The sequence below is a fragment of the Clarias gariepinus genome, chromosome 17 (assembly GCF_024256425.1).
Source record: "Clarias gariepinus isolate MV-2021 ecotype Netherlands chromosome 17, CGAR_prim_01v2, whole genome shotgun sequence".
NCBI classification, from domain to species: Eukaryota; Metazoa; Chordata; class Actinopteri; order Siluriformes; family Clariidae; genus Clarias; species Clarias gariepinus.
In genome coordinates this window covers 15,527,849-15,542,500 of record NC_071116.1, presented here as the reverse complement: position 1 = coordinate 15,542,500, position 14,652 = coordinate 15,527,849, and the positions used below count along the sequence as shown (strand labels likewise).

Here is a 14,652-nt window from a genome sequence, read left to right as displayed (position 1 = left end):
CATAATTTGCACTTGGCATTGCAGATAACGTGTCGTGGCCTCCTTCAACCCTTCCAGGAACTTCTGTATAAATAGTAAGGTCTACTGAGACACTCGCACACATCTGTTGGAGCTCAGTGTTCAACAGGTACTTTGCTGGATCACACACTTTGCATACTAACTAGTCACTGTACACAGAGGAAGAGACGCCAGTCACCATCTCAGGTCCAGCAGGGCATCTTCTCGCTCTGTCCCAGAGACACTGGGCTGTTTCAACAAGCTGCTACACAAGCTAATGATCTCCTCAGACGATCCAGTCATCATTATAGACTCCCACATGCACCATAAAGTAGAAATAAAAAAAGATATTGCTTTTCCTTGCACACAATACGTCCGCCACAGCACCAACAACTGAGCTATAAAACGGAGGGATAAAATGCATCTGGTGCCAAATCAGGACTCTCAGTTCTCAGTTAGACCCCTGACACTGTCAATTGATTGTTGGACTTTGGATACTCTTGTGCAGTGCCCCTTTTCACTGGCTTTCTCCAGGTTCTATTCAGCTTATGGAGAATTACTGATGGACAAATGTGACTATTCATGAGAAAAAAATAAAATAATTGCATATACATAATTGAGAGCATACACACGAGATTCCTAAAAAGAAAAAAATATATTCTAAGCAATCTCTAAATTCTGAGCTGACTGAAAATGTAAAAATCTGATTGACTTAACACATTCTCATCAAGAAATCAGGAATTTGCCTAAATTCGGAGCTGATTGTTCACATTTAATCTGCCTGTATTGAATTGTAAGTTCATTGCTTAAATTTCAAGCTGACTGTCCAAATGCTCAGCAAAATGTTTATATTTTAAGGTGGATGTTCGAAATTCAAGCTAATTTTTTAAAATTTTGAACCAATTCTTCAAATGTCAAGCTGAAACTTCCATAATTTCTTTTGATTGTGTAAAGCTGCTTCGCGAAAATGACAATTGTTAAAAGCACTATACGAATAAAATGTAATTGAATTTTTTTGTGCTAATTGTAAATCACATTTTAATTTGATCGTTTTGAATTCCAAGGTTATTGTTAAAATTTCAAACTGTTCACAATTCTGAATATCTCAATTTTGAGCTGGTTGTCCAAATTCTGAGCAAAAAGTTTAAAATTTTAAGCTGATTTTTTTATTTTGGAGGACGCTGCTTGGCTTGTTTTTTTGCTGTATCCTGTGACTTAATGAAATGATTAATATTTATCTGACAGTTGTAATAATGTTTTGAACATTAAATTTAATATATTAATTTGCATCCATTACATCATTGAATTTAATTGAACATTGACTTATGATAATCCTTTTTTTTCACCTTATGTAGCTCCATGATTGTTACAAAACAATTCTGCTTGTTTAATGACTAAAATATGAAATAATTTGAAAATAATATGAAATATATATATTTATTTAAATAATACTAATAAAATTAGGTTATAAGTAGTTATATGTATATATACATGTGTAAAATTTCTGTATTCGTGAGTATTGCAAGCTATAGCTGTGTCTGTTTCTGATATTTTAATTTTATAGAGTGCTCCAAATTGCCTTCCTGCTTTATTCACTCTTCTATCCCAAGGGAACAGTGTGTGTGTGCGTGAGTGTGTGTGTGTGTGACTGACACCGCTGGCCCCATAACAACTTAATTAGTGTTAAAGTGTGAAATGCTCATTGATTGGCAAAGCGGCATTTCACTGCATGACTCTATTCAATGTCAGAATGAGCAAATCATTACACCTCACCTCCACACTCCCTCTCATTCTTTCTCCTATTATCTCTCTGAATTTCCAGGCATTTAAAGTCAGAATTAATTAATCACTTTTGCATTATGGTCACATTCTAAAACAATGGCACGTTGTGTGTGTGTGTGGTGTGAGTGTGACAGAAAGAGAGAGAGAGAATAATAATCATCATAATCTTGATGTCATGCATTACACATGCTGCAGATTATAATTTCCATGGCTAAACACAGCTGCAGGATGCAATGCATTGGATAATTCAAGCAATAGAAAATAAACAATGGAGTTGCAATTATAGTGCAATAATGAGACTGATATCCTGTTTATGCATGTTTTACTACAGTGTGAAGGGAATGCCTTGAAAAGGTCAGTAAAAATGTAAATGTAAAACTTAAAATATTTTATATCAAGCACGATTTTATATCAAATGATATTTTATAAAAACCTATTTCAACTAACTTGCCCTGATGCTTTGTGCCTGAAGTGGAAGATTTCTCCATCCTGGTATTCAGTGTGGGGAAATAATTTGTGTCTCCAGTAGGGGGCACACTTTTGGTGGTCTTGGTCTATATTAGGGTGTCTAAAACCCAAGTAATACTTCCTTTTGCGCGAGAGAAAGGACCTGAAGACCTGAGGCATGTGGTCTTGTAGATACTATGAGATAAGGGATTTTTAAATCTTTACATTATCTGTGTCAATCATTCTCAATCCTGGTCCTAGAGGATGCCCTGCTTTATAGTTTTTAGTGTTTTCCCTGCTCTATCACACCCACTTATACTGAGAGAAGGTTGTTAATTACCTGAGTAGTTAAATCAGGTGTGCTTGCAACATTCAAAACACTAAAATCAGAAGGACAGGGTGTCCTCCAGGACCTGGGTCCGGAACTGCAGATCTGTGTGACCATAATATCAGTTAAACTGGGGAAAAAAAAACTTTCAAAAATGTGTTTCATTTCAAAAAACCATTTTAAATGTATTATTCAGTTATTATGCTTTTATTCTGGTTATTGCTACATTGGATCTGGAGTTAATTTCAATAAATCTGCTGAATGGGATGGCAGTTCATCACAGGGCACCATTCACAAAAACATCCACACACAGAGGACAATTTAGCACCTTAAGACAAAACCCATGTGGACACAAATGTACAGAAACTCTACAATGAAGCCGTATCTCAGCTCTTGGAAAAGCATTCATGAACATGTAATGACATGCAAGTTGGATTTTTGTTTTGTTTCAGCATGTCTCTACTGGAAAATGTATGCAAACTGTATATAGAAGAGAAAGCCTTTTAAAAACAGCTGTGTATGTCTTTATGTATGGAGTGTTGGATTCCTTCTCTGTCACTTAGAGTGTTTTTGCCTTTTTAGATGTACAAGTATAATAATTAATAAAATTTTCCAAATGTGACCAAACAGCATATCTAATAATGATGTGCAACGTGCAAATGATAGTGCGGAGCTAAATATTCATACCCGCCATGTCTGCACAGGACACAGTGTTCCAAGCATTGAATACATTAGACATATTTTCTACACCCAATTATAATTGCTTAATCTGAATGTGATAATCTCAAGATTTACTTGAATTCAGGTTTAAAAAGATACATGTATGCATGAGTTTGCAGATTTATGTAATAATGTAACTTATGATTTCACTTGCATGTAGGGAGAGAAAAAGTAAGATGATCATTTGTGTGTATTAGAGGTATTTTCATCAATTTTGATTCATTTCTTTGCATGTGACGGAGCATAAATTGTGGTTTATTTAGCTACATGTTATCAACAAACATTCGATTTTGAAGATCATTACTCATTTTTTAGATGTAAAACAGATTTAAACAAAAAAACAGTTGGAAAAAAAATCAATAAACCTACACAAGCACAATACATTTTGAAGACAAGAATTTGCTCTTGTCTAATATGTCAGGATGGATGCTGCTGGTCGATGTTTTTCATACTCTTGTGATTTTATATAAATGCCTAGACCGATTACTGTCATTCATGTACAGATGAAATAATGTCAGCAAGATGTATATAAGAAAAAAAGAAAAACTGGTCATAAGTGTAAGTAAGGAAAATCAGCAAAAACTAGTTTAGAAAGAAAGTTGCTATTTTTCAACAACTACTTACTGTTGCTGATTGTTTATTAAAAACACGTGTTGAATATTTGTTCATTTTTGCTGGTGATGGCAGACTACAGTATATCAGGAGCACAGCATGCAGTTAATTAGCCTTAAAAAACTGAACAAATAACCTAATTCAATCACTAATTACACTCCAGGATTTTTTTGATATGGCTGGCAAATTGGTAAATTTCAGGTTTCATTTAGCTAGTTAGCTCAGTAGCAGACATAATTTGTAAAACATGGTAACTAATTACATTACAAAATTACTGTCTTCAAAAAGTAATCAGTTACATTACAGCGTTACTTTCTGATAAAAGTAACTAGCACTTTTCCATTGCAGAAAATAAAAACTCCCTTGTGGTTCCTCATGCATGTTGTTTTAGTCAAGACCTTTATAATTATTGTACTATTATCACTCCCATAATCTCGGTGGCCATAAGTATGGTTCATCATGATTCACCGCGAGTTTTGGCGCTGTGATTAGGTTTCCATCTTTCCGTGCGTCGGTCCTCACATAGTCAAACCGCATAGGTGAGATAAAGGTATAACAGCAGGAATAACAGAGGGGGCGGGGCTTGTAGGACGACCTTCACATTCACACACACACACTAATGTCTGGCTCACGGATTCCATAAATTGTCTGAATAACGGATTACATTTTTGAAAAAGTAACTAAGTACTTAAATGGCGGACCTAACGTGTTAGATTACTCATTACATCAAAAAAGGTAATCCGAGTACTCTAACGTGTTACTTTGTAATGCGTTACACCCAACACTGGTAATGAAAGGCTGCCACATTTACTATCCCAGGAGACTTAGGGCACAAGGCGGGGTACACCCTGGACAGGGTGCCAATCCATTGCAGGGTGCACAAACAAACACATACTCAAACACTCATTCACTCAATATGGGCAATTTGAGAACACCAATCAGCCTAATTTGCATTTCTTTGGACTGTGGGAGGAAACCGGAGTACCCAAAGGAAACCCACCGGGCATGGGGAGAACATGCAAACTCCATGCACACAGAGACAGGAATCGAACCTGGCCAGGAATCAAAGCGAGGATGTTTTCTAGGATAAAAAAAAGAATATTACAGATGGCATAATTGAGAGACAAAACAGTAAAAATGAAATGGAAATGTATTTGCAAAAAAAAAAAGAAGCAAATCAAACAAGGAGTTTAAGTAACAACCAGCTTTTGGCCTTTATGGGTTAAAAGAAAAGTCCATCCTGAAACAGAATAAAACACATGATACTGTATATGCATATTTAGAACATAATATGTGAGATTCTGGAGTTAATGTGCTGGCTGTAAAAAAAAAAAAAAAATTTCCTGTAATTTTCTGTATCATATTAAGGCAAAATCTGAGAAATAGTGGAGACAGCAAACTCACTCGAAGTTTTTATTGCAGCTATCTAACACAGTTGTGCTGAGGTTTGCCTTTGCTAGTTAGTGCTCTATAAGATGCCAAGGGAAATGGCATTGACAGTGCAGTTAAGAGGGAAGTTGAAGTGTTGGAAGCTGATCTGAGCAGAGTGTCCAGAGGCAGAGGTGAAAGAGATGGACAGAGTAAATGAATAAAGTGCTGCCGCATCCCTTTTTTTTCCTCTTGGGTAGAGATGAAACGAGGTATAATTCCCACTGAACAATGAATAGTTAAACAGCATTGTGTGTAGTGTATGGATTTTTATAATCAAATTAAAATCTGACCAGCAGTTGATTAAAACAATTCTCAAACTCAACAATGTTAACTGAGATTGTCATTAGAAAATGCACACCACTGAAGTCCATATGGTAATTAAAGGTATTAATATCCAATGAACTCAGTGTCTGCGATGGATTGGCACCCTGTCCAAGTGGTACTCCGAAGCCTCCTGGGATAGGCTCCAGGCCCCCGCGACCCTGAATACAGGATAAAGCGGTATAGAAGATGAGTGAGTGAACTCTGTTTTTTTTTTATGTAAATATAAAGGACAAAATGATTTATACTTGAGTAATAAAGAAATAATTCAATATTTCAAATATTTCAATGTTCTTATTTGTGTACACATCTAGGCTTGTGTTGAAGATTTTCCCTTAGCTTTTTAAGCTATTAAAACATAATTAGTTTTAATTTACCAATTGTATTGCTTTTGAAGTAAATATTTAACTTAGTTTCTTATGCTAACTGCTTTAATGCAATTATTTGAATAAATGGCTTATTCTTCACTATATATACACTCACTGTATAGGGTATAAGAAAATAATATTGAAAGGGTGCCTTCACACGAGGCACAATTGCTTCATACCGTGCCTAAATATGATTAGACCACCCTCTTTAGTCCACTGCTGGCCAGCTTTCAAACTGGTAAAAATTTTCCATACCAATGTATACTCCAGTACAGCAGGTGGCAGTGCTCCTAATTGGTTTGCAACCTGCCAAAAAACAAAAAGAAGATAAAGAAATACAAGGAAGCTGAGTTGACCTTAGCACTATGCGTTTAATAGTATAGATATTTTGGAGACAATGGCAGGACTGACCCTTTTGCCTGCCTTGCTATTTTACCATCCCATGGTCATGTAGTGCAGATGATGAGATCTGCTCATGCTGCAGATTTCGGCAATGATGTCATTTTTAATCTTCAAGTTTTATTCGAACCATGCCCATGTACAGTACACTGTACCATGCTTGAGACCAACTTTTTAAGAGAACCCTGGCAAAGTGTTCACTCTACTCTAATATATGGAAGTCCCTGGTGTGAAAGCAGCCTAATGTCCATCGTATAATGTTGCCCTTTATGTCCAATACAACTTCGCACAAAGAAAAACTGTGCTTTTGACAAATGCTTGTTGGAAACAGTTTGAGGACAAAACCCTTCTCTCCATGTGCGTCATTTGTCCAACACATTTATTTGTATTTTTTATAAGGTGACTGTATCTGAAACATTTACATGTAGATTATTTGTTCCCCCTTTGAACAACTGAATCACATTCGATTTTTCAGTGTGTGTGTATATCTATGTGTGAGTACATGTAAGACTCGGGGCCAGTGACTAGGGAATCACCCTAATTAGAATAAGAAAGCACAGGGCAGATGCTAGAGGACAATTGAGTGGACTGCTTGCCTAGAGGCCACCCGGGCAATGAGCATCCATGCGTGTCTGACACCGAAAAATTAATGAACTCAGCAGCAGTGTCAGAGCATGAGGAGGAGGCTTCAGGGGCACGACCCTGTTCCCTGATCCCCACATCATCAGCTCACTTAACCCTGCAATCATATTGACTTTATGCTTGTTCAGATGTTTTCCCTAGTGGACATTAAATTATAGTTAAAATTATATATATATATATATATATATATATATATATATATATATATATATATATGAAATATGATCGAGGAGCCCATAGATTAGTAAATACGTCAGGATGATTCAGCTAAATCTTGAAATTCTAATTTCAAAAACAAATATCCGAGGACACAATATGTGCCTCCTAATACTCAAAATATCTACACTAATATTCTTCACTTGACTGAAGAACAATTACATTAATCTCAGCCATCAATAACTCTTGTCTATTAAAGTGCCACCAAGTGTAGCCTGACAATAATTACATAGAGGCCAAATGAAATATTGGAGACTGCACAGCTGTCATATAGCATTATATGATCACGTGTAGAAATAAATAAATCCATCTAACTCTCAGTCACATCACTTTCCAATCTGCATCCACATAATCATAATAGTAATTGAAAAAGTTAAGGAGATATGTTGTTTGCTTCTGTATAAAAAAAAAAAAACAGTTTCAAGCCTTCTTTTCTTGGCTCATCAAATACGCATGTAGATGCATGCTACAGTTTGATTCTCATGCATATTTCGATTATTATGTACATAATTCTGCATAAGATTCAGAGAGGAAGGCTTTTAACATTCAGCGTAGTGGTGCGGCTGCTGAGGTTTAGGTTTAACGCTGGGATGCTGCACATTGGTAAATGTGTGCCTATAGAAGATTGCACTGAAGATTGAAATATATATGTGTGTGTGGTGTGTCGCTATAGGATTGATAACAGAATTTGAGTGTGTGGGTGTGAGTGGCAGTATGTAGTATAGAGCTATAGAGAATCTGTAAGTGTTTCCATGTGTCTTATTAAGCTGGGGAAAAGCTCATTTCAGTGACCAGAAGAAGAAATGACAGTCATCTGCTGCTGCACACACATCTATCTGTGCTCGATCTGTATTTACCGGCTGCCACTCTGGATGAGGAGAGGATTGTGGGTGTGGGGGTGTGTGTGTATATGTGTGTGTGAGAGAGATTTACAAATGGGCAAGCAGGTCTATGTCAGCTTAATGGACAGAATTTTAATAAATGAGTCAAAGAATTAGCCCTAAACTAGCAGGCAATATGTATAAGTGTACTATGGTATGAGGAAGTCCCCTGAGATCAGCCACAAATAATAAAGCCTAATAATAAATAGTTACTTAGGAAATATTTATATACTGTATGTTTAGAGACATTACACTATTGTGAGCATAACGCGTATTGACCATTATGTAATAAGTACTGCAAGTTGATATTTGTTACTGATTTAGTTTCAACTGATGTATCTTTAACCTGACTACGAGCAATGTACTGTACAACATATGACATTCGGCTTTGTGTAGAGCTGAGCAGTAATCAGATAGAATGTCTTCAAAGTAGTCTGGAAATCGTGTAAGGCTTAATTCATTAACCAAATTATATAGATTTGTATAATTATACAAACAAGTATACAAATCTATATAATTCATAGAGCAATCCTAGCAGATTTTTACTCACTGCAGGGTAAAAAGAGACTAGTTTATGAGTTAACCTCACAATACATACTGTACGGTATCAGAGAGCAGGACTGGTGTATTTATTAAACACACAGACAGCTGGGGGCTACTTTCCATTCCAAATTATTCAGCTGGTTATGAATAAACATATTTGGGATTTGTGAAAGGAGTCCCCACTGTTTCATTAATAATGCATACTGACCGCACCCTGTTACAGATTAAATAAGTGTCCCTTAGAGATATGATGTTCCCGAATAATACCTAATGGATCAAGAAGTGACTGTGCCAAGGACACATAACTTTCTCTTCCTGAAAATGGCATTTAAAAAAAAAAAAAAGATTTGGGTGAGTGTGTTTGTGCAAAGCCATTCTCTCACCACATAAGAGTAGCTCGCTAATTGGATTTATTTTATGAATGTGATTTTTCAATTACAAAGAGCTTCATTAGAGAGCACTAACATGCTGAATATTTTAGACTTTACTTATTTTTTCACTGCCAGGCTTTTAGTCATAATTAGGAAGATGCACAAACAAAAAGCATAGTTTACTAAAACATTGTTTTAAAAGCTGACATCGAAAATATATTCCACTTAATGAAGGACTTTTTATTTAAAATAAAATGTTAAAACGCTGACACACATGTATCTGATCATTTGAGCATGATACTGCTTGTATTTATTCAATCATAATCTTCACTGTTCCTGTAAGTACCTATATATCTCATTTTATTAGGATTCACGTTTATTTGATGTGATGCGATTAGCCAATCACATAGCAGTAGCATAGTGTAGAGCATAAAAGATACAGCCGCAGTTAATGTTCATAGCAAAATATAATCTCAGAGACTTTAACCATGGCTTGGTTGTTAGTGCCAGTAGGTCTAGTTTGAGTATTTCAGATACTGTGGATATCCTGGGATTTTCACACACTACCACGTCTAGAGTTTTACACAGAATGATGTGAGAAATAATAATAATAAATAAAAAAACTCCAACACATCCAGTGTGCAGCAGTTTGAGCAGGTAGCCGGACAGGTTCGATCTGACAGGAAGTCTAAAGTTACCCGAATAACCAAATAACTGTTGAAACATGATGAGCAAAAAAAGCATCTTAGAATGCAGAATTGTGAAGCAGACATTCTACAGCAGGAGAAAACCGTGTCAGGTTCCACTCCTCTCATTCATCATCAGGAATCTGAGGCTGCAGTGGGCACAGGATTACAGGAATGATGCAGTTTAAACAAGTGGAAGAAGAAAATGAAAAAATATATATATGCACTGGATCTGTGTATCTGCTTACTATATACTTTACCAATGCAATAGTACCAGATATATCTGTTATCTAATATAATCTAGTCTAATTTAAATAATCTGAGGATCAACTAAGAACATTCCCCTTGTATTGCTCTCGTTTTAATTACTAATTCATCATTCTCTAAATTGATGTCGTGTAATTTCGTACAGAATCTCCAAGATATTTTGAATGAGTGTATATCTTTAAATGCAGCCAGGATATCTAAGTCAATGTAAAAGTGATGACGCAGAAGCCCACTTGACCCCTGAGAGCACACCAATACACCTCTTATCACTGCAGGATTAGAATAATGCCCCATTGCTCCTGACAACAACATCACCAATTAGAGTACACAGGATTAGACCCCAGTGTGAAAGGATTTAATTTTTTGGAAAAAATGAAGCAGATGGCGATCAATTCTAGTACAGAGCTGGCCTTTTATTTAAAAGTAATACAACTAGTTATAATCCTATATAATGTGGTGATTGAATGGTTAAATAAATATGAATGCATACTATACAGTAAGTATGCACATCATGGTTAAATGCATAGCTACAGTATACAATACACCATCATACTGGTCTGTCATTGTGTCATTTATATGGATATTTTATTTAGAATGTTGGCGCATTGTTGGCAGCCAACCTAATGCCACAAAGGCATGCAAATGACCCGAGGTGGATGGTTGCAGTGCACGTGACTAAAGTAATTTATTGTTGCTATTCATTGCAAATTCATGAATTCATATTCTCCGTCATATTAGTCACAGGAATAAGCTGTCATGACAGTCTGCACAAATTTGATTTTCTAGATCCGAGTCAATTACGGTTCCGTACACACAGGGGCCACACAAGTGAAAGTTGAACAGCGTGAGCCTTTCAGTCTCGGCACATTAGAAGGACGAGATGGGATCTCGACCAAATACACAAAGCCGGCAGCGTGTACAGGGCTTTTCAAAGGGCAGTATGTGGTACAGTGTGACGATTTAGAATCGTAATAGCCTGTTCAACCTTAAAAATATCAATCTGTTTGGGTCCGGAATGACCACAATTTTGCCTAGACAAGAACATTCCTTTGAGGTCTGAAAAAATGCCAGCTATCCCATTACAAACAAATGGAATTTCCTCTCAATTACCCTCAGCTGCCTTTATGAAGACTGGCGTGAAGTAACGGGACACGGGGAGGACCTAGAGATTGACCACATAATTCCCATAATTGTGCTGTGGTCCATGTCCGTGTAAATTCATCCACTATTCCCTGCATTAGTGATTGGACAATATTGATTTTCTCCACCTTCAATTAGCTCTGCCAGGAGTCTGGATCTTTCTCTGACGGTGCTGAAGCTACAAAAATAGATGGGTGTCAATGATTGAGTCTGTGTGTTATAGACTCACTTAAATAGACTTGTCATTATGGACCTTTTGAACTGGAAAGACATAAGTAAAGAGACAGAATGCAAGTGTTCAGGGACTGGATTACAGAGGCAGGAAGTAAGAGGGTAAGCAGTAGAGAGACAGGAGTTAGTAGTTTGGGGACAAAAATTAAAGCAACATGAAGACATGTGAGAGGGACAGGATGGGAAAAAAGACTCAACAGCAGAGGGAGAGAGAGAGAGAGAGAGAGGAGGTGGAATAGAATATACAGGAGCAGGAAGACAGCATTTGTAGCAAGACTTTAAAAAAGAGAGACAACAGAGACACAGAAGCTAAGATCAGAGAAGCCAGACAGACAGACAGCGAGACAACAAAACAGACAAAGTAGAACAGAAGAAATACAGTAAGAGACATGATAAGTGGCTGTGAAGAGCAGGAGCCTGAGCAGTGTCAGAATATAGCACTCAGCACCCTCTTTACATACACACACACACACACACACATACACTCGTCTCACACACACACACACACTCAGCATGTGTCCTCTACAAAAAGCTCTACTAGACGCGTCTGAACACAATCAGATGAGACGACACCCATACACTCTTTCTTTAAAAATGTTTTAGAAAGTCCATTATTATTCCTATAGCATGATCGCTACACTGCACATTAATAAGCACCGTTACCAGAACATTTCTTTTGAGGAACTCAGGAACACTATGAAACTCATCAGAGTCATATGAACATGTAACATTTTCACTCGAGTATATCTGAAGTTTTGAATCTTTTGATAAGCTACGTATATGAAAATGTTCAGCTTGAAAACAAGTTGCAAGTATATGAGATTTGTGACTTTACTCTCTTTGTCTCTCCTTTGCCTGTCATATTATTCTCTATGATGTACAGTATGTAGATAGACAGATTGATTGACAGATAGATAGATAGATAGACAGATAGATAGATAGATAGATAGATAGATAGATAGATAGATAGATAGATAGATAGAAGGAATGCTCTTTATTCCTCATCTGTGGCTGTATCAGAGGCATATTAGGGTGATAGTGACCATACAGCTGTGTGTGTGTGTGTGTGTGTGTGTGTGTGTGTGTGTGTGTAAGGAGAGAGCAGTCATTACCCTTCCCAGCATGTTCAGATATACAAAAGCACAAGCAAAGACTTTGTCTACAGCACAAACGCGGCATGGGACAGAATTATCCTTCACTATCAATCAGTGGAAACAGACATGGTGCTTTGAGCACCGGCCAAGTGTGTGTGTGTGTGTGTGTGTGTGTGTGTGTGTGTGTGTGTTATTAATGTTCTATAAGAAGTAAACGATATGGGAAACAACAGGAGCTCACGCGATTCTTCTGTATTATCAAAACTCCCAACACCTCAGAGATAAGCTGCTTATCTGAGCTGCATTTCAAAAGCAGATGTGGTTCCTATAATCTCTCTCTCTCTCTCTCTCTCTCTCTCTCTCTCTCTCTTTTCTCTCTCTCTCCCTCTATCAAACACACATGCACACCTCCCTATTGGTTCTGCCGGAATGCAGAACCAATGTGTGGGGGGAATGCACAAAAAGGATTCAGACTAAACTGAAAAGAAGCTCTTCAGCTTACATAATCCTTCTATGTCTATTTAAAAGGTTCATCGTCCATCATCACATCAGTCATCATCAGCACATGTTCAGGAGAGTCACGGAGCAAAAGCTTAACAACAGCATGTGTTCTTGTTTAGGAGCTGTTTGTGTATCTGGGACCATGTGGTATTGATTTGAACAGTGCCTACTCACAGTATCAAGGTAAACTAACTTAACTCGTTAATTACCTACACACACACACACACACACACACACACACACACACACACTGCTCAGTCATTAGCCCGTCTAAGGATGAGGACACAGCAGGAGCATCCCATTACACACACTGTTAAACTGCTGGCTGGAACGAGCACGCACATCCACATGGGTGCACACACACACACACACGCACACACACGCACACGCGCACACAGAAGTCTTTTTATATGCGAGACACTTTGAGGACAATTTGAAAAACATTCCATTTTTATTTTAATTGTAACATGCTGTGTGCTGTTCAAAGTTATTTATTTACTCACTTACAAATTCTGATATATTGGTGGAGATAACAGAAATAAATAAAGCTCGACTCATCCTTTAACCGATGTATCTTCCCATTTTAGTGTTAAAAGTATTTAAAAATGAGTTGAGTTTTATGAATCCTTTACATCCTTAAAAATGTGTCACGTTTAGATTTAAAAGGTTTTAACATCATCAGTTTAGTTTTAACTGAAATCTTGAAGAACGCAAAAAATATTCATTTAATTTCTATTACAAAAATATTATTTATAAGGCAGAATATGGATAATAAAATATGCCAAGAGAAAAGTTTAAAGAGAAAAATGTTAATGTCCTGCTAGTAAAACTTTACAAAAAAGACACGCAAGACAGAATGAAAAGGGAGATTTTGCACTTCCTTGTCACTGTTCTTTACAGGTAAAAGTAATTTTATACTTCTCATGTACCCTTCACCTCCACACATCCTAACACACCCAACTCGTCCCCTTCTCTGGTGTAAAACAGCATGTGTGTACTGACCGTTGAAGCCGGTGAAGTTGGCCCAGTCGAGCAGCGAGCTGTTGAAGGTAGGCATGGAGAGATTGTAGATGAGGTCTGTGCCATTGGAGTCGCGCAGTGTGTCACTAAACAGGTTCATCTGGAGCAGCGTCTTGATCAGGTAGCGCAGCATCTCGGCTCCCGCTGCAGGAGGACACGCCGTCTCCCTGTCCTGATCTTCCTCTCTGGTATCTTGCTCAGTCGCTTTGTTGTGTATTAAAACTTTGTTAATAGCAGTTGTTCTTCTGAAATTAGATCTTCTCTTTTTTAGGATGATTAAAAAAATGTAAATTCAGGATGAAAATCAGGGGGGGAAAAACGTCTGATGAAGAAAAAAGTTTTGCTGTCCGATCTGAAACGGGTGCCAGTCTCTCTGGGGGGGGGGGGGCGGAGGCAACAGTCCCTCTTTCACTTTTCTATTTTTCTCCTCTGGTGGAACGTGCCAGCCTTCCTCCTCCTGGTGGTTTCTTTTGTTCTGGAGTCACATAACTCCACACACGTTTGTCCTCCCGCACAATAACACCTCGCCGGTGTGAAAGAATCCTGCTATCTGATGACCCTTCTGAATCACTGCTCTTTTTCCCCACCCCTCCCTCACTCTCTCACTCTCTCTCTCTCTATACCTCCCTCCTGCTCTCTCATCCCTCCCTCCGTG

At 37.5% G+C, this 14,652-nt stretch overlaps 1 protein-coding gene across 2 annotated transcripts in view; it reads right to left on the bottom strand.

Annotated features, from left to right (window-relative positions):
* robo3 (roundabout, axon guidance receptor, homolog 3 (Drosophila)) overlaps positions 1-14,293 on the bottom strand; it is a 154,187-nt gene extending 139,894 nt beyond the window's left edge. Inside the window, exon 1 of one of the 2 annotated variants that reach the window (XM_053516081.1) lies at positions 13,980-14,293. In XM_053516081.1, coding sequence (XP_053372056.1) covers positions 13,980-14,130 — 151 coding nt within the window. In that variant the 5' untranslated portion in view covers positions 14,131-14,293. The remainder of the gene's footprint in view (positions 1-13,979) is intronic. The other variant, XM_053516082.1, reaches the window with a different exon arrangement.
* Positions 14,294-14,652: the final 359 nt, after the last annotated feature.